The sequence below is a fragment of the Physcomitrium patens genome, chromosome 3 (assembly GCF_059467195.1).
Source record: "Physcomitrium patens ecotype Gransden chromosome 3, ASM5946719v1, whole genome shotgun sequence".
NCBI classification, from domain to species: Eukaryota; Viridiplantae; Streptophyta; class Bryopsida; order Funariales; family Funariaceae; genus Physcomitrium; species Physcomitrium patens.
The window spans coordinates 13553663-13573981 of record NC_143412.1 but is presented as its reverse complement, the minus strand read 5'-3'; the positions used below and the strand labels follow the sequence as shown (position 1 = coordinate 13573981).

The 20319-nt window shown below is 38.9% G+C and overlaps 3 protein-coding genes across 3 annotated transcripts; all 3 read right to left on the bottom strand.

Annotated features, from left to right (window-relative positions):
• Positions 1 to 698: 698 nt before the first annotated feature.
• Positions 699 to 5060, bottom strand: LOC112280701 (histone deacetylase 15). Its single transcript, XM_024516512.3, has 6 exons — positions 4946 to 5060; positions 3615 to 3950; positions 3168 to 3248; positions 2350 to 2932; positions 1862 to 2225; positions 699 to 1467 (listed from the first exon to the last, which is right to left on the bottom strand). The coding sequence occupies exons 2-6, from the start codon at positions 3940 to 3942 to the stop codon at positions 1150 to 1152; spliced, it is 1674 nt and encodes a 557-aa protein (XP_024372280.1). The 5' UTR covers positions 3943 to 3950; positions 4946 to 5060; the 3' UTR covers positions 699 to 1149.
• A 2813-nt stretch (positions 5061 to 7873) lies between these two features.
• LOC112280258 (uncharacterized) lies at positions 7874 to 11756 on the bottom strand. Its single transcript, XM_024515557.3, has 2 exons — positions 11338 to 11756; positions 7874 to 11161 (listed from the first exon to the last, which is right to left on the bottom strand). The coding sequence occupies exon 2, from the start codon at positions 10525 to 10527 to the stop codon at positions 8089 to 8091; it is 2439 nt and encodes an 812-aa protein (XP_024371325.1). The 5' UTR covers positions 10528 to 11161; positions 11338 to 11756; the 3' UTR covers positions 7874 to 8088.
• Positions 11757 to 13115: 1359 nt separating this feature from the next.
• LOC112280259 (PTI1-like tyrosine-protein kinase At3g15890) lies at positions 13116 to 15636 on the bottom strand. Its single transcript, XM_024515558.3, has 5 exons — positions 15441 to 15636; positions 14724 to 14874; positions 14251 to 14513; positions 13737 to 14142; positions 13116 to 13625 (listed from the first exon to the last, which is right to left on the bottom strand). Exons 1-5 carry the CDS (start codon positions 15491 to 15493, stop codon positions 13401 to 13403), a joined length of 1098 nt encoding a protein of 365 aa, XP_024371326.1. The 5' UTR covers positions 15494 to 15636; the 3' UTR covers positions 13116 to 13400.
• Positions 15637 to 20319: the final 4683 nt, after the last annotated feature.

Here is a 20319-nt window from a genome sequence, read left to right as displayed (position 1 = left end):
CAATTTGGCAATTTGAATCACATTTGTAAATTCCCAAGCGTGCTTGACAGAATCTCACTATGGGTTCATCCTGGCAGTAACAAAAAAAAATTTTAAAAAAATTAAAAAAAAAAAACTTTATGGAAGACTATTAAGATAAATAATTAAATTTGTTTTGGAATGTGTAATTTATTTTTTAAAAAAAGGGTTCTATCACTTATTTCGAAATTAATTTTCTAATGCAGCACACATGTTATTTTGCACACACATTATATAGTACTTCAAATTTTGTAATTTCTTTCATTTTCAACCGTTTGCTCCCCTCTTGCACATTCATGTGACATTATATGATTATGAAAATGATTTCTCTAGGTACAATTTAAAGGGTGATAATTTAGGTTGCAGCTCTCTCCAAAGAGCAATGGCAGGATCCTTTACTTCACATGAAGTTGTCTACATTTCAGAACTTTTCTTAGCTTAGTGTCTCCAGACCTCATTTTGGTTCTATTACTGCCTTGTTTGATGTTATTTTTTGTGAAAGATTCAAGTTATTATCAGAGATAATCCAGACGATTGTTGAACTGGATACGAGTTAACTACAATAGTTTCATTATTAAAATGGTATCAGCTTCATCACTAAACTCAAATGACCAGAGTCTTCTCACAATTGAATAGCATAATACGTAGAATTAAAATAATGAATAAGTTGAGAAGCTCAATACAATTCAACAAAATGACTTGATATTCAAACTGACCAACTGTGTCTGCAACTAGTTCACCAATTGGAATTCAGTACAATCAGCTAGATTGAGTTCGCCTTTACACTGCACTCTAAAGATCTACATGGTGGCTCCCTAAGTAGACTGGGCGCCCATATGTATGTCTATGGTACATCTGCGAAAAACTACAGTACTTCTGTTCAGTATATTACAAAAAATTGTAACACAAACTCGAAAACACCTTCGTGTCGCTCCGACCAAAACGTCAAAAATAAAATAAAATAAACAATACTAATATGACACGAGACTGAATACGCAGTCACCGGCCAAGAATACTTCCTCTGTTTGACTGGATAAAAAAAGGACTAACAACACTTGACGTCACAAAATTAATAGACAAGTTCCAAAATTATGTCCGTTTCATCTATTCTAAGATGCTGAGTAGTCCTGACTAACAACAAGGACATGAGTGATCATGCCTTGAACTAGAGTGATGCTTCATCTGGCCTCTTAACCAGATGTCATACAATACCCTTTTCCGACCCCATTTCCACCAAATTGGCCCTCCAATGTGTCGCCTTTTGGAGCTCTTCCTCTCACCAGCTTTGGACCAACTGTCCAAAAGAGCACCAAACTTCAAAAAAGTCGCATCATGTAAGTTTGACCAGTAGCGTCGTTGAATCATAAACAACTCCAACATGGCTGCTGCCCCCACAGGAGTTGGCTGGAGATCATCTGGCAATGGACCAGGGTTTGTACCTTGTAGAACCTGTATAACGGACACCAGGCATGTCAGCAATTTGTCATATTTCAACAGCTTAGTCAACATTGAATTTACCGGTAATGTCCCGATCCGAGTTACCCAAAGCATAACACATAATTAACCACGAAGCTTCTGTACTTAGAGATACGAAAAACTTAATTGTAAGCACTAGATTTCATTTGAAAAAAAGCAAACCGTGCAAGTAGAAAGGAGGTCTGTCTGACATTGAATACAACTACATGCTCGTCGATGAGATGATCAATAACATATTCAAATAAAACCACATTCCCACATGTGAAAAATCAAGCCGATAATTGAGCATAAATCGCTGAGGCAACTAGAGCCATCAATAAACCTGTTCACATATACAACAGTTCACACACGTCGATATGCTTATTACCTTCATAACAGCAGCAGCAGAGGCAGAAATAGACCGCAAATTATAACCTCCTTCCAAAACAACAAGGATCCGACCACCTGACAGAGAGCTTAAGAGAAAGGTCATTTGTGCATAGCCCTCAGGAGTTACATCACAACCTCCAAGAGGATCCCCCCTTGCAGCATCAAAACCAGCTGAGATGATTGTCATATCAGGTTCGAATTGACGAGCAATTGGCATGACCACATGTTGAAATGCTGACAGGTAATCTCCGTCCCCAATTCCACCACAACTCCATGGTATGTTAACACAAAACCCTTCACCAGGGCCACTCCCCACTTGATGTGCCCAACCCGTTCCAGGATAGAACGCACCAGCTTCGTGCCTGTTGTGCATGTTGACCTAGTGAGTCGACAAATTAAAGAATGCAACAGAAATGGACATCCTGGTAACAAAACTGTGAAACTGTGAAACAGTGAAACAGTGAAGTTCGGGAAAAACAGCCTCACCGATGAAGAGAAATATACAGCACTGTTGGATCTTGTTCAAAAATCTCTTGTGTCCCATTCCCATGATGTACATCCCAATCAACAATTAAAACCTTCTTCGCCCCAGCAGCCTGTGCAGCTCGAGCAGCGACGCATGCATTGTTATGCAAGCAAAAGCCCATGACTTGTTCTTGTTCAGCATGATGCCCAGGTGGCCTAACTGCTGCGAAACCATTGTGGGCCTTTCCAGTCATGATAGCTGATGCTAAATCTGTGCAAATTCCGGCTGCTAATCGTGCCGCTAAAGCAGAGTGCTCATTGGCATACGTGTCAGGGGTGAAGTAACTTAAGTCCTGTCCTTCTGTGGCTTGCACTGCACCTATATGATTGGCAGTATGAACAAGTTCCAACTCTGCTTGAGTGGCTTCTCTGGCGGGTATCGTAAAGCAAGTTCCGGAAAGCAAGCCAGAAGCTTGCAGGCCTCCCATGATAGCTCGTAACCTATCTGGACGCTCAGGATGTGATTTTCCAGTTTCTTCATGTAACAACATTCTATCATCGTAACCAATAGCGGTCTTTTTTTCTTTACCACACATGAAAGTCCCTGCATCGTTGAAGAAGAGAATTAATGATATCAACTGTCAAAGATATACAGATTTGTGATTCTGATGAAAGGATGTCAACTACGAAGGTAAATCATGGAATTGAGATGAACTTTGCTGAGAACACAGAGATCACCACCAGAACAAAAGAATCATTCATTGATATGATATCCCTGGATGCCAGAGTTCAAAGTAACATGAAGAAATCAGGAAGGAAGACAGCAATCTTCAATTTACCAGAAAATGTCAAGTTTTTTGATAGCATTTGTGAAGGACATATCTCTTTCTTTGCCACAGGTTTCGCACTCCCATCAACGCCTGCCATACCCAGCGAGGAGGAGCACCCAAGGTATATCATGAGCCTCCATACCTACCCAAAATTCGAGCTGCTCATGTGGATAACATGTTCTACTTTCAGTGGTGACGCTGAATAGCCACTGGCGAGCAGAAGAGACTTAAGGTCATATGGAGATGCTGCTCCTGAGCTATGGTATAAAACCACCCCCAGACAAGAACTTGAGGCTTTAAAAAATTATGTCGCATTACCCACGTCTGAATTTTAGAGAATTCACTCAGAAAGACTGATTTATTTCGTGTACGTAACACTGCTACAGGTCTCACGAAAATGCGTGGCAGGGAAATACATCCGGAGCAACCAAACATCTGAAGACATGTATGCCATACCTTTTGGCTCGGATGAAACAGACATAAACCCTTGCTCCAAAATACTTGAATTGCGATGTTCATTACACTTCCAGCAGTAGACCTCATCCTCAGGATTCGGCATGATGCAGTTTGTACAAATCCAACGCACATGAGGTTGCCATTCTTCATCTTCTGATTCCATCTCATCATCATCTTCCGCACCATCAATCCCATGCAATGCAAGAAATGCTGCTAGCGGGTGCACATCCTTCTCCACCTCTTTCCCCTTTTCCTGGAACACATCTTTGACAGCATTTTCACCTGAAACGTGATCCAGCTCGCCCTCTGCAGGGCTGTTCGCACCCATCTCTGAGCCTGACAAATCCAAAAAAATAACGCAGGTGAATATTCAAGTACTCTACATCAACTACTTGTAGCATATCAGAAACGTTGAAGAATTGAAGGTGACACAACGTGTTTCAACTCAACAAATCTGAGGGAATATAAAATCCAAAGAACAAATGAAAAAATAAACACGCAGACACTTTGACAAGATTATCATGTCTTGCGCTATGTGCACCAGTCTCAAACAAAGAATAAGGAACACACAGATACTGCTATGTAACAATATCCATCCTCCATCTGAGTCACTAAAACAAAAACATTAATGTAAAGCTTAAATTTTTTTTTATAAAAAATCTATGAGATTGTGTATGTTGAAAAGTGATGTACTCCACATGAACACTACAGTTTCAACCACATTGGCTGTAAGGAAGCAACTGAAAATTCAAATGTAGTCCCACTCTCCAAAGGTTAACAGTTGATATGTATCTTTAGCAGGAAACTTCATTCGTTGATCATGAACAACACAACATAAAACAAGGGAAAAAGCCAAAAAGCCAGAAAGAAAAAAGAAAAACACAAAAACACAAAAACACAACACAGAAACACAAAAACACGAAGACGAACAAAAACAAAAACAAAAACAAAAACAAAACTGAAATGAAATGAAAAAAATTAGATTAACTGAAAAATAGATTGAAATTCCAAACACTTGAATAATCAGTATGCTATGGTCAGATGATTGCCTAGAAGCCTGAGTCTCCATCTACGAAAAATCAAGAAAATCACCTATGTCGGATACTCAATCTAGGACTTTTCCCGAACACGCATGGCACAGATGAGCATGGACTTCACGCGAAAATTGATATGCTACACATAAATTTCAGAAACCCTAACCCTAAAATTATGACACGAAATTGGAAACCCACCAACAGAACATCCAATCATGTACGACGCGAAAAGAAAATGAACTAAGGCGAGTTGAGATAAACCACTGTCAAATTCAAAACCAGAAAAATTGGACACACCCAACAAACCCGTTCGGACGTGTGAGCCAGGCGAATCAGCAGGGACGACAAAACAGCGAAATCCGAAGACAACCCACCTCAAGATGTGAGCTGCGAACAGAAATTCCTCTTTCGATTCGCTGCAACGTGACGATAGTTGGAGCAATCGCGGATGATTAGTGCGCCTTTTTTTCACTCACCTGGCGAGAATTTCAAAACGCCCAACTGGGGTTTCTCTCGAACGGCCACAGGCCCCCCCTCCCTCCCGACCCACCCACGTCACCGCGCGCGGTGTTACACACACCTTCCCTCGCCCAGCCCATCACCGAGACTTACTTACACACGAGGCAGCCAATGGCTAATGCTACTTGTAGTAACTAATGGTATTTACTACTTACTACGAGAGGTGGCATGATTGATTGTATTAAGACTTATTTATCACAATAATAATAATTATTATTATAAGAAGTAGAAAATATGTTAAATTTAGATACAGAATTACAGCTTTGGTCAATGTATTTTTTTTAGTATGATTTGATTTGACCTATATATATATATATATATATATATATATATTGCTAATAGTTGTATTAATAGACAAAAATTTCAATATAATATACATTTTCCTTTTACATTATTTTGAAGTTTAAAATTTAAAACCCAATAAAATAATAATAATAATCATAATAATAATAATCTTTGTTCTGATATTCTCCTTTAGAAGTTTATGTTTTTTAAGTAGTGGAGTTTTTAAGACTTTTTTTATTTTGTTTTTATTACTCTCTTTTGTATAACTCTCTATTGTATGTATAATTTTAAAAATTAATTTATACTTCATTTTCATAGAATTTTTATAAAACTAAAACATATAAGAGATCTTTGATGTATGAATGTTGGTTTTTTTTCCAATAAGAGAGCTGTAAGCATTAGTCAAATAATAATCTATGCTTCTATATTGGTGTTTGAGTAGTATGAATGGCTTAAAAATTTACACAATATTTATAAGTAGTTAAATAGTAATATTAAATATTGTATTATGTTATACTCATTATTACTTTATAATGCATTCTTGCTTTGATTCACATAAAAGAATATTATAATTTGGAATTTTAAAAATAATCATTTTAAGAATTTAATAATCATATTAATAAAAAAAGTACAATAATAATAAGAATGATATATGTATACATTATAAACCACAGATTATTATTATTATTATTATTATTATTATTACTATTTTAGAATATATAGAGAAAAACTGTATAAGTAGAATATGTTTAATATTAGTTTTTAATATTATTACCCCTTAAAAATAATTAACACTGATATGTTTTTAGTGACTGCAATTATTATATTTTATTGAGAAATTTACATACAATAATGAATCTTCAACAAACATCTGGTTACAAAGTTTTATTATTGTTCCATGGAAAGTCATGGATCTGGTGATACCACTGATTATAATTTGAAAAGAGCTTTATAGAAATTTTGAAATGTAACATATTCTTATCAATATTAATTTATTGGATTTTATGGATTGTATATGAACAGTGGTATAGGCTACTTAATTGATCTTTGAAGGCTAGAAAATAGGAGAGCTTATGTTAAGTGAATTAATATGCAAAATTAGAGAATTGTTAGAGCAAAATGTTATATTACTTCTACAAAAGTTTAAGAACAAATCTCCATGCATCAAAATAGGTTAACTATAATAACTTTATTTTACAAGTTCATGTAACTTTTGAAATGGTATTAAATAAACTCGCATCTTTTATGTTTTAGTTTTGTTAAAAAATTAAAGAATATTTTTTTATTAACATTTAAAATATTTTTTTCCCTAAAAATATAGAACTTAAAGGCATGCAATGAAAGTCATTTTTAATTGGAGTTTAGATAACCGTGTAATATGCTAGGTATTCATATTACAAAAAAATATTATAGGAGTTTTTTTTTACTGTTGTATTCTTATTGTCAAATGTACAATCTAATATTTTCAATTGTAATAGCATTGAAGGGATCCAATGTATTCATATTGTTTAGTGCAATTTAATCCAATATATGTTTTTCCACAACTTCATCTATAATAAATGGAAGTTAAATTCATTACTAAATTCTAATAGTTTTAGATTTTTTTAAGTAACTTTAACTATTACGCAACCACTACTTTCTTACCAAATGATTGACATTTAAAACTAACTAACATTAAAATTTCAAATGTCAAATATAGTAAGCATAAACCAGAATTCTTTTTTGGTAATTGGAAAAAATTCTTTCGAAGCAAAAAAAGACACTCACTTGAATAGCATTCATCACTTGAAAATCCCACAAGAAAGGTTGGATTGGAATATGCACATGATGATTGTATAAAGAAAGCTTTTCTACTGAACCAAAAAAATAACAAAAACAATTAAAAAATTCTTTCCAAATAGAAGAGAAACAATAATTTGAAAAATTTATTGAATAACATGACTAAATTAAAACAGATAAAAGATTTAATATGGATCTCCTTCAATCACCCTCTCATCATTCACACTTTCATGTTCCTAATGTTTGACCTTGGCTATTGCAAATAGGATGCACATCAGGCCTATACCTTCTAATCAATCCCTGTGTTTTTGCTCATCTTTTCACACCGTAATGAAGTAAAGATAGTTTATCATATCACATCCCATACTTATTAGTAACACAGATTAATCGAAACATCTGCAACTTGCACCAACTCAGGATGTTGCCTAGTCGAGTGAGCATAAGAGAGTTTTCATAATTGTCCACCATGAGCTGAGACAAATTCACAGGCTCATAAAACCTTACTTATAAAATTCCTTGATATAAGAAGAATCACCACTTCAACTTAACCAGAACCAGGCTGAAACTGAAATACATAACCATAAAGAAGCTCAAACACAAGGTTGTCACTGCAACAAACACAAAAACATCCATCGACATAACTTATAACAGAGGAGAAAACGATTTGACGACTTTGATACGATCGCAAAAGAATCTATCAATGATATTACATCAACTATCTATGGGTGTTGAGCATTCAATGGTTCCATTACCCTTGAAGGAAGAATAATAGATTCCGTGAGAGCCTTCGACGCTACCTAATTGCAGTCGTTGAACTAATCTAGCAGCTACATTCCCTCAGATTTAAGCCTTTGACATTAACAGTGCACTCGTTTACAGGCCAAGTCTTCGTCAATTGCCCACAGCCCTGCACCCTTCAACATATTAACTACACCCATGGCTGGCAACCCGCTGAGCAAAACAAGCCTCTTGTCAGACGCTAGGATGTTTGATTTGGACATCTGAATGTCCTTCAGACTTCCGGACAAGCTTGACGGCAAGGCCAGATAATGGCAGTTCTTATTCGACGTGACAAAGTCCTGGAAATCAAGCCACAAACTCATGTGTTTTCTACTACTGCTGCTCCTTAACTCCCTAGCTAAAACGGACATGCTCCGCACCCACTTACTCCACAGATGTACGAGGCCCTGGGAGGCCCTGATATACAAGAGGGCGGGGTGGAAGCTATCTAGTGGCTGTGACCCCATAATATCCCTTTCCCTGATGTCACCCAAATTATCAAAAGGATTTTCTAACCACACGGTGTCTGCTCTCGTTAACCACACACTATACTGTAATCTGAGCGTGGCGTACACAGCTTGCACGGCAACCATGTCTCTTCTAAATGGAGTAACCATGGTTTCCGTCTCAGAGAATACCTGAGCTGAAACGGTGGCGTATCCTCGTCGTGCAAGGTCTCTACTAAACTCGTTATCATCTCCTAGGATGATGAACTTCCGCAAGCCTAACCTTTCCATGTGACACAGCCAATTGCGAACCAACACGGCGTTGACTCCTATGGTATTCACTAGCAAAACTGACATGTTCATCTCCATGGCTGCGAGCATAGGGCTGAGTTCGGCAAGACTAGTCGCGACAGACCATGATTGCATACCTCGAAAGCAGAAATCAAATTGAGGTAATGTTTTTGAAGGGGACATCACCCACAGCATTGTGTCGTTGCCCACTTCCACTTTGTCGATCAGCTGAGAATCAGGCCCGACGGACTTATTGTAATTCAAGCCTGGCTCGCGATGTGAGACGCTCAATGCTAGGTTGTCCATAAAGTTGGTGTAGAGATTGAAGTAGCCTCGTGAATGCGCAAATTTTATGAACCACGGGGTCCATATCCTCTCCCCAAGCTTCTTGTACCACGAATTAGTAATCATTCCTTCCAGAACCGGCTTCATTCCTCTACTCTTGTGATTATCATACCATAGTCGAAACTCTTTCCACTGTTTTGGAAATAGAAGCTGGCCCCAAGTCCCGACCAGAGGATACCTGAAGAGATTCTTGGTGCTATTAAACTTCAGAGGAAAGCCCCTTTTACCAGGTACAAACCTTGGACGTTGGAGTGAGATGCCATAGACGGAGGAATCATATTGCTCTGGGTTGTAGTAATAAGTCGCAATAACAGTACGCAAAAATCGGTAGTAGAGACTCGAAACTTCCACGTCATCTTCTACTATGAAAGCGAATTCGTCCAAATCAGTTGGCCACCATGACTCTATCCACTGCGTCTGCAACCCTACGTTCTGGCTCCTGTAATGGATCTCCTTCGTTCCATGTCTCCACCAAAAATTATCTACAAATTCCAGGATCTTATGGAACTCTTCTAGCTGTACGACTCCGGACTTCACTGAATTAGAGTTTCGTGGTGCAGCAGGAGCATCATGGGTAGAGTTTTGTGCAACAGGAGTAGCTTCATCTCCAGATCTTTCAGTTTCCTCATGTGTCTTCATCGTCATATCATCTTTCGTTCTGTCAGCAAGCCTTCTTTGACCTAAACCTGAAATATTGACCAACCTTGCAGTTGCAGTATCTCCCTGCAGATCTACTTTTGCATCGTGGACATGGGCTCTCTTGAAGAACCTCCAAAGAAAACTAGTTAACTCTGAAGACTCCAAAAATGGTGTCTCCCCCACAGACACATTCTTGCAAGTTTCATTTCCTTTAGCATCGTCATATCGGATATGGTCAATGAAAATCTGAATGTTGACCCTGTCACCTCCATAATCTGCCTTCGCTAAGGAACGCAAACATCGAGATAAGGACTCCAACCTGTTGAAGGCAAGAACCTTGAGAACCACACGAAATTCCTTCGTGACGACGTTTGTCTCGATAGACTCTTGATATGGATTGTCTGTATCATTGCTAGGCTGATAAATTATACTATTCTCTGCAATTCTTGCTTCAAGCCATAGTCTTCTGTAGATGTCTGAGCTGTTGCAATTATTAGTGCATAATACAGACTGTCGCAGTTGGAGATCATCGGCTCTCTTCGCGGCGATATCAATCACAGCAACATTTGGTTCAATTTCATCTTCATTTCTACCAACTTGTTTAGGTACTGCTGCAGCAATGCCAGAATAGGCTGACGAAACCGCCACAAATTCTCGACTGGGATGGGTATAGGGAGCTAGTTGGTACCCAGTGAAAACGCACAGAAGAATACCAAGACCCAAGCAGAACAACCTACGGGAGCACATCTGCTTCCTTTGCCGTGGAGTTCCAGGGAATGTGAGCAGGCCAGACATGACGACGGAAATGACCTAGTTGCAGAAGCTCTTCCTCTGTGCAACAGGGTTTCTATGCGCAGGACCTAATGACAGAATCGGATCTACTGTTGTTTAGAGCATTGATGGCTTTGAGATTGCATATAGCGATGGCATACTCATATCAAGAAGAGTCGTTAAATGAGATCGCAAGATTGAAGAACTTGTCTTCAGTAATTGAAGACAATGTAAAGGATTGTGTAAGCTTCCCACATAGCTAAGAGGAGAATTGGAAACAAACGAGATAAGCATAACATTTTAGCAAACTACTCTTCTAGACATTTCAAACCCTCACTTGGCTCTCAATGACGGTGGTAGTAATGATCCAGACATTTCTTTCCGCAATCTATCAAGTTTCAGCCGGAATAGGGCAAAATTTCAAGAAATCACTAACCTCATGCGGTTGAAACCTTCAGAAGTACAACCCATGGGCATGGCGTAAAATAATGAATGAGAGCTCGATGTTTACCATTAGAAATCAAGCAGAACTGCACCTCTACATTCAAGCGAAGACACATCTGTCGGCTACCAAAAACATTGGATCATATCTTCGATCAGTAATCGCTCCACCGAAATTCCACCAACGGAAGCTTCAAGCTTGGATCTTGGACAGCACCTACCCAACAACAGGAAAGAAATTGTTGAGGGATCGGTAAATACAATTCTTTTTGCACTCACAGGGATGACTGTGAAGAGAGTGAGACAAGAGCATGACACACTTGCTGAGTTAGAGAGCAAGGTTATTTGACTACAGGCTATTGAGATCTCATTATATTTTTGAAGTGCCCCTACCCTAATGAAGTAGCTCTGCTGTATGACAAGAGAATGTTTTTGCTCATCCTTGTTAACAAGTTCATCCAGCTGCAGAAGAAGCTCGAAGCACTGTGAATCTCCAAAACCCTGTGGATTTACAAAACCGTCTCTCTTCTCCAATTCAAGGTGAGAGAGAGAATTCTATGGGCATGAAGAGAAAAACCAATCTCATTCCTCCGCATCCACTTTTGTGAACATAGCTTCAATTCTAAGCTTGGGCATGAATAAATGAACGGAGGATTCGAAAACTTTGGACAACTACTTCTGAACTCGAATCATATCACGTCCCAAACTAAGAAATTCCAAAAGCACAGGAAGCAGTATCAACAGTACCAAATTGAGAAAGAATTATCTTCCTTGTATTCTTTCTCCTTCCTCACAGCACTCATGATTTGTGCCGGAAACAAAGGAGGAGCGATGAAAGCCCAGCGGTGTGATCCACGACGAATCACTGATGCGCTTTCATCCATAGTCCCCTACCCCACCAAGCAAAATTCTGCAGTTGCCCATCCAGTTGTGATTAATTCCCATGCTGTAGAGCTGAGAATTGTGGGTCCCGTCTAGTGTTCTTTGGAAATAATGAAGAATGCCGCGTTCTTCCTCAACTGATCACTCAGGAAGTCTGATGAATCATTGGAAAACGAAATTTTCTGGGAACTGACGGGAATGAGTTTTTGTATTCAAGGCATTCGGGAAAATCTGAGGGAGTTTGAAGATTACCATGGTGGTCCCACGAGAAGGCTGGGTGTTTTTGGATTGCATTATTGCATTCCTTCTGTGGATTTCTTGAAAGACATTTCGTATTTTCGTGTTGGTGGTGTAATTGTAGATTTGTCAGTTGAAATTCTGAGGGTTTAAGAGGTGTAGGTATTAGGGTAACCTGCGGAGGGGTGTTTCAACATGGGGGTTGTCTCTTGTGATTTGGTGATGGTGGTTTGCAGATCCGAGGTAGAACTTGGTGCTGAAGTGGGAGGCAGGGGATTAAGATTTTGGTGTTTCAGGTGTTTGAGTGTTTGAAAGACAGTAGCTCGAGTTTTGGGTGGGTCTAGTATGTCTTCTCATATCTTTACAGAAGGTGGTGGATAATAGGGTTAGTCAACCAATGAAGGCGAAGGCTGACGGGAATTCAAATTCGCAGTTTGCAGCAGCGTCACTACCGAAGGTGCTGGCTGCCCCAATATCATTGCCTAAGGGTGATCAGCTGATTGAGAATATAACCTTTTTGTTGAAGGTTGGGGTAAGGTCCGTTATTGAGCTATTTAACTTACTCCCATGTGGTGGAAATAGTGGTGGGCTCATCTAAAGAAAGAATTGCAAGGAATTTTCGCAGCGAATGGTGAGACGTTACACTACACCTTTTGTATTCTCGAAGTAACTTCCTCCTTCCTCTTCTCTGGGTATTTGTTGCTTTTCAGAAGTGTATATTAGAATGTGAGGCATCTTACCCTGGAAATTTCGGGTGTCGGTGACAAAATCCTCCACTCATTGAAGTACCGCCAAACTATTATAAAATTGTGAGCAATTGTGACTTGGCTAAGTTGACCCCGGTACGCGTCAATCATTTGACCTCAAAGTCAACCAATGATCTTCACTAATATTATCAATAACGACCCAGTAAACTCATTCTGGAATGAGTACCACTGTGAACACTGTGTAGAACGTTCAAAGTTATGACACAGGTGCGAAGGTGTTCTCACTTTATAAGTTGCAACGCATCCATGAAAGAATAACACAAATAAGGATAAACTCTAACCAAGTTGACGAATGCAGAAAAACCATCCGCTTTCATTTAGAATCGTTATGGTTTAGAGTTGAGAAAGCCGTGGTTGTTCAGATTTGAAGCACAAGTGCCTCCTCCATCCCAAGTAGATTGATTTCTCACTGCTCAACAGACCCACTCCAACAAAAAAAAATTACCTTTGTCGTTACGTACATTAATATTTCCATCCAAACAGAACGCACCAGACACTTACCTCAAGAATTTCTTGAATCAACAAGACGGAAATGCCTAAGGCAGCTCTGAAAATATCAAGGACAGTGAATCAACCAGTGGATAATGGAGATTTCCTGGAGCCTAAGCGACAAGGAGTTTCGTCAGGCGCCAACAAGGCTGGATCATACTTCACTGCCTCAAGATGCATTCCACTACCTGCTTTATGAGGTAGTGAACGTTTCAAAGGACCTTCGGTGTCCTCCGTGAGCATCCCCACGACCTCTTGCATTGTGGGTCTATTCTCCGGAGAATTTTGAGCACAAAGTGCCGCAACCTGATTCAACACAAGACGCACAAAACCTGTGAGGAGACGACAACCACATAATTCCAATCGCTTGAAACAATACACCACCACAAAGGAAACATTTCAAAGAAATCTCTTCACCTGTATAAGTCTTACTAGCTCCTCCTCATCATAGTTGTCTTTCAGTTTGTGATCAACCAGGTTGCGACACCTTCCTTGCAAAACTAAAGGTCCAGCCCATTCTACAATGGTTCTTCTAGCAGTATCAACTCTTTCAATTGGCTTCTTCCCACTAATGAGCTCCAGAATCACGATTCCATAACTATAAACGTCACAGCTTTCTGAGACTTTTCCCCACATTGCATACTCAGGTGCCAGGTACCCCAAGGTCCCCTTCACTCCGGTTGTGATGTGTGTTGCTCCATTTGGTATCAGTTTTGCAAATCCGAAGTCAGCTACTTGGGCTTCGAAATTCTCGTCCAAGAGGATGTTGCTAGCTTTGACATCGCGGTGGATAATGTGAGGGGTTGCATGATGGTGCAAGTATCTGGATGCAGGAAATATATCAGAAATTCAAGAAGGAAGGAATACTTCGACGTTAAGGAACATTAGTTGTTAGCATTTGAGTCTTGAAACACATGGAAACGGTACGTACGCTAGGCCTTCAGCAGATCCAATTGCGATTTTCATTCTGTTGTGCCAGTTCAGGGTGGAGTCGGTAGCAAACTGGCCATGTAAATGAGACAGCAGGCTCAGCTTGGACATGTAGTCGTATACAATTAGGCGTTCATGGCCTTCAGAGCAGTAGCCTCGCAAGCTGAGCAGATTCTTGTGTCTGACGCGGCCTAAAATCTCGACCTCCACAGCAAATTCCATCTCTGCCTTCGTGCTCCATACTTTCAGCCTTTTCACGGCAATCTGTGATCCAGGGACCCATTTCAGCACCATGTATTCAGCCCACAGATACAGAGCGCACCCAAGACGCAGGATCGTACATCCAAATTCTACTCGGTCTCATATAACTGTGTATTTCAATAGTAAAATTACATAGGTAAAAGTGCAAACCAAGAACTACTAACGCACAAACAACTCTTGAGGATTATCGTGTACAGGTGAACTGTATCGTACTTGGTCACCATTAGCAAGCTGGCCCCAGTACACGCTACCAAATCCTCCTTCCCCTAGCTTATTATCATAGTTAAAGTTGTTCGTGGCTGAGTGCAACTCTTGCAACGAAAATATGCGCCATGTTGCTGATTTCTTAGCGCCAAACGAAGACCTAGACAGCCATATCAACAAACCCTGTAAGACAAAAAATACATTTTTTATCCTCACATCGTTCTAAGCCGAAAGATTCAGACTCACTTGAACCTGTGAAGAGTAAGATATGAAATGTGAGTTGAATTGTGGCAATTATTATTTGGCTACTTTTGCTCCCACTGATCAGCCTCTCGCTTTGGGTTTCATAGCTTTCCAACTGATTCACTCGCAGCTAGACGGCGAAATTTTGAAAATACTGAAGCCCACAACCTCACAAAAAGTGCATCAATTTTCTGTACTTAACCTCGTGAACCTCTGTGAATGCAGCACTCCATTTACTGTCTGATCTTTCTTACCCACGCCCACAACCTCCTAGTTCATACTTAAGCTTTGTCTAAAAGCTTCCAATCTCCTGCATGCAGAAAATACTGCGATTCAGCCAAAGCTCCAAACAGGTGTCACTTGCATAGAAGCTTCAGGAAATTAAGGTTATCCCCTAAGAAAATCTCCACAGCATGGATACTAACTGTGACCGACTTAGATTTCAAAGTGTTGAAAATGTCCCAGGGTCAAAACCATGCTTACTTCTGTGTCTCGCCACTCCCGAAACACCAGTACTTCTTCAAGCAGGTCCTCATATTTTTTCCTCCTACTTGCTCTCCAACACAGAAATGAGTTGTTATCTCCCCACCATCATCATCATCAGCGACTTGAACGCTCGTCCATTGGTCTTCCAACTTCCATGGCTACCACGTTGCAGGCAAAGGGTTAGCAACAAGAACCGGCCCCTGCCAAACATGCCGACAAATCTCCAACTGGATCGACTTTGTGCCTGCATACTGCCAAAAAGGAAGCGCGGATTCGGAACTAGGAGCTCCCGCAAGTCTCTACGAGAACAGGTGTAACTAGTGGAAGGTGGGCGTTGGAAAGAATTCTTGAGACTTTGAACCCAAGCCCCAAGTTCAGCGAATCAGGAGTTCTGGAGAGAAACAGGAGTTCTGGAGAGAAACAGGAGTTCTGGAGAGAAACAACTAAGTGACGCAGATTGAAAGAAACCAGCTTCACTTGGTAAAGACAAAGACGGATGGTCCTTTTCCCCCTTTTGTGTGTGAGAGAGAGTGTGTGTGCGCGGAAGCGGACAGAGCTACAGGCCCAGACTGGAGCCCACATGCGGTCATCACACCCCCTTGGGTGGGCCTTCTCCATAGCCCAGGCAGCAACTACCAGGGACAAGCACCAGCACCAGGCAGAGAAAGAGTGACAAAGATACAACAGCTTCAGACAATGCTCTCTATGGGTGTGGGCGAGGGGGCTTGTTTCTAAAGCCACAACATCCTCCCACTCCTTGCTGGCTACTGCTACGGCAGCAGTGTGTGCATGTGTGTATGTATTTGTGAGTGAGAGAGTGTTTTTCTTTTCTTTTCCTTTATTTTTTAGTATATATACGGGGAATGTTAAATAGACTAGTGTTTTTATTAAATTGATTATGAAAAATATGGTAATCATGTTGTTGGTTTTCATTGGTTGTAGATCCAATAGTGGAAAAATGAATGTAGAGGTCATTTTTTCCTCTTCGTGATGGTAAGGATGGGTGAGTCAATTTAATACAAGCTTGGGTCTATTTAACATTCCATTATATATGTGTGTATATATATATATATATATATATTTTTTTTTTTCTTCTCTCGTTTTTAAGTTAAAAAACACTCAAATTCTTGTTTTATTTATTTATTATTTTGATGATATTCAAAACAGAAATTTATTCAATAATTTCACATCCATCTTCATAATCCTCTTGTAAGAATTAAGTGGATGCATTTATTTAGAATGATTTTGATAGGATACCATCAATACTAGTGAATAAAAGTTTTTTCAACTTCATTCTCAATTTCTTTTTTAATTTTTTGTATTATCTCTTTTCTTTTCTTTTCTTTTTTGACTTTTCTGCTTTTTTGATTTCATTTTGATTTCCTTTGAAGGCTAAAAGTCTATTTAACATGGTCAGCTTTTTTTAAGGTACTGATTTTATAAAGAAACTATGCTGTACTTCCACATTTGGAAAAGTTCACTCAAACAACTCTTGTGACTTCTGTTCCAAAGAAATTTTATTTTATTCAAAGTTCAATAAGGAAAAAAAAATGGATATATGATGCCTAAAAGAAGAGAATAACTGTGTTAGATTTGAGGATTTCTATATTAAAAAAATAAATCAAAAGAGTAAAAAAGCATATGATCATCATAAGAATCATATAATCAAAGTTCTATAATTTTCTCAATTTATTAGCCACTATTATTTGGGCTTTTGGAATTATTGGCAAACATGAGATAAGACCCTATGGGATTAGACATGGCACACACAATGATTGGAAAAAAAGCAATGGCCTAGTTTACTACTCAATTGGAATCACATGGCCTTCAGCCAAACAGTATCTAATGCATGGTGCTACTACTCGGAACCCACTAAGTATTGTGCTAATTTTTCACTATCTCCTTGTACTTTTCTTCATCCTTAAATATCCCTCTATCTTATTAGGTCTTTGTTAATTTTAGAAGCCTTATAATAATATCTAATTTCTTTGCTTATTACCCCTCTAATGCCGTATTATTATAATACTTCTGTGGATATCATCTAAGGAGAGGTATAATCTCCTCAAATAAGTAACATCATTGTAGGCGGGTGTGGTTATCTTGGATAGGTAATGTTTCACCCTTCAAGATATCTCACATCTTATCTTTAGGATGTTTATAATGCAAAATTGTTTTTGGTGATGATTTATAAGCATGAAGTTAATCACTATGGAATGGTTTTTGTCTACTATATAATTTTCATATAGTTGTAGCAAATCTTTGGTACATACAATGGTGATTGTTCTATGTTTTCAATGCATATTAATAGATGTTGAAAACCAATTTAATTGTGGATTTTTTGCAAAAGAAATAATCCACCAAATTGGTATACATAGCATATCTTTTCTCAAAGTATGGATGTTTGACAAAATATTTTCAGATTATATATGTTGCCTCCAATATATCCTCAATTTCATTGTCCAAATTGATATTATATATGTCTTCATAATTGAGCTTATGCTTTGTAGCTAATGCTGCAAGTTCATATTTATATGCTAATCACATTGATTGGTAGCCACAAGCATCAAGTAAGACAAAAATTATGGTAAAATATATTATTTTGGATACATAATTGGTCATTGCAATTGATATTGCATATAGGCGATACATGAGGCAAATTTGGACCTTGGTAATACCATGAACATACTTATTTATTTCAATAATTACTTAGATAATATGAATAGGTAGAATTAGGTAAAAATAGATTAATTTAATAATATCTTGTAAAAAAGCTTTGTAGATGTGTTTATGCTTTTATATGTGTCTATAGGTGATTGATAGATTATATTTTTGGCCAACAAGTGTCACGGCCATAATCATATAAGCTAATAATTACATATAGAAATAGGTAGAAGTAAGTAAAAGTAGATAAAAGTAAGTTAATTGTATAATATTTAATATAGAAGCTTCCTAGAAACTTCCTAGACGCTGCTTTGACTTCATAGGTGTCTTTAATTGACTTTTTGGATTAGAAACGTGGTCAACAAGTTGGCCATGTGCCACACATGTTGTTAGCTTGAAGATCAAGCTAACTATGTGGCCCACACGTAGGAAAACTTGCCTTGTAAGTCAAGGCCTGTGTCCTACAAAGTCAACACATATTGGAGGTCCTATAGAACATCGCCACGTAGCCCCTAGTTAGATAGTATATATAGAGACAAGAGTGAAGGCTTCTTCACTCTTGTCAACTCCTTTCTTGCTTCTAGTCTAGTTTCAAGGGTCTCTAGTTTTCTTGTATTTTGGCAATAGCCATTCCAGTTTCTTTCTTAATATACATATTTCTATTTTGTCCTATTTCTTTTTTGAGAAAAGTCTCACTTACTCTTTAGCTTTCATCGAGTTCTTGTCCTTGACAGATTGACAAGAGTACACTTACAATATCAGAGCTTTGTCTTTTCTTGATTAAGAGTGGATTACCCCTTTTTCTTGATAAGACATAAGCGCATTAGAAGTTGCGGATTACCCTCTTTTAAACTGATATTGTTCTTAGTATTTTCTTTGTTATCAATTCCTCTCTTCTATTTGTTTTGATCGTTATTAGACATCTTCTCTTTTCTAAGTGCTACTATGGCAGAGCTTGTTGAAATGAAGAGTACAATGGCACAGATGCAAGAACAATTGAGGGAGTTAATGCTTGCGATGCATCAACTCAATTTACCACCACAAGGAGCAACAAGAATGGTAGGAAGTGAAGATATAGAGATGATTGGGGCTGCTTCAACATCTGCACCAAACCATGTCCCTTCTCCCAGAATGGAACACCCTTCGAGTGTTAGAGAACCGAGAGTTGCCTTGCCCGAGAAGTTTGATGGTACCAGATCCAAGTTTCGAGGATTCATCAATCAGGTCCAACTAGTGATTGAACTTCAACCCCAGAGCTACCCAACTCCAGGGTCACAAGTTAGATTCATTGGTACACTTCTTTCAGGTTCAGCATTGTCATGGTTTTCATCTTTTCTTGAACGACGAGATCCAATATTGGATAATCTGGAGGCTTTTTTGGCGGAGTTTCGATCCATGTTTGGAGAACATGATGCAATTCGTGTTGCAACCAACAAGATCCGTATTTTGCGACAAGGCAATCGATCAGTAACATTATATGCTTCGCAATTTCGACAACTTGTAACTGATATCAAGTGGGATGATGCCGCACTTGTGAGCCAATTTCTCTACGGATTACAATATGAGGTAAAGAAATTGATGCTTAATTTACCTGATCCTCAAACATTGAGTCAAGCAATTGACTTTGCTGTGAAGTGCGACAATCGACTTTTTGAATTTCGATCCGAGAGTCGCACAAGTAGGCCTCAACGTTACTACAATTCAATGGCAACACCGACGTCTCCTCAACACATACCTTCAGAAGTAGAGAATATGCAAATTGATGCGGTACGTTTCAAACCTCTTACTGAGCAAGAAAAGTCTCGTCGTCGACAAGAAGGATTGTGCTTATATTGTGGAGAACCTAAGCACACTGCTCAACATTGTCCAAAGAAGCGACGTAACTACAAAATGAGGAGTACGGCTGTCAAAGAAGACAGTATGTCGGAAAACGAGTACGTCCAGCTACAATAGGGACCGTGCGGCTGGAATCTTATACAACTTCTAATGAAGGTCCTATCCTCTCCTCAGAACCATCTCCTTGTTTTATAATAGATGTTCGTTTAGGACCTAATAATTACAAAGCCTCTGCCTTGATAGATTCAGGAGCCTCAGCTTGTTTTTTAGATGAAGAATTTGCTAGATGTCATAGAATATCATTAATACAAAAAACTAAACCTGTACACGTAGAAGTCATAGATGGTCGTCCGTTGTCTTCTGGAGATGTAACTCACGA

Excerpts from the sequence above, each read along its gene's own strand:
- LOC112280701 (XM_024516512.3), bottom strand. The coding sequence starts at position 3,942 with ATGGGTGCGAACAGCCCTGCAGAGGGCGAGCTGGATCACGTTTCAGGT. Across the intron at positions 3,249-3,614 it reads TGTTTCATCCGAGCCAAAAG|GCGTTGATGGGAGTGCGAAA; the intron begins GTATGGCATACA and ends TGGGTATGGCAG. Across the intron at positions 2,226-2,349 it reads CTGTATATTTCTCTTCATCG|GCACGAAGCTGGTGCGTTCT; the intron begins GTGAGGCTGTTT and ends CATGCACAACAG.
- LOC112280258 (XM_024515557.3), bottom strand. The coding sequence starts at position 10,527 with ATGTCTGGCCTGCTCACATTCCCTGGAACTCCACGGCAAAGGAAGCAG.
- LOC112280259 (XM_024515558.3), bottom strand. The coding sequence starts at position 15,493 with ATGAGGACCTGCTTGAAGAAGTACTGGTGTTTCGGGAGTGGCGAGACA. Across the intron at positions 14,875-15,440 it reads GGGAGTGGCGAGACACAGAA|GTCTTCGTTTGGCGCTAAGA; the intron begins GTAAGCATGGTT and ends ATGGCTGTCTAG. Across the intron at positions 14,514-14,723 it reads AGCTTGCTAATGGTGACCAA|ATTGCCGTGAAAAGGCTGAA; the intron begins GTACGATACAGT and ends CCTGGATCACAG.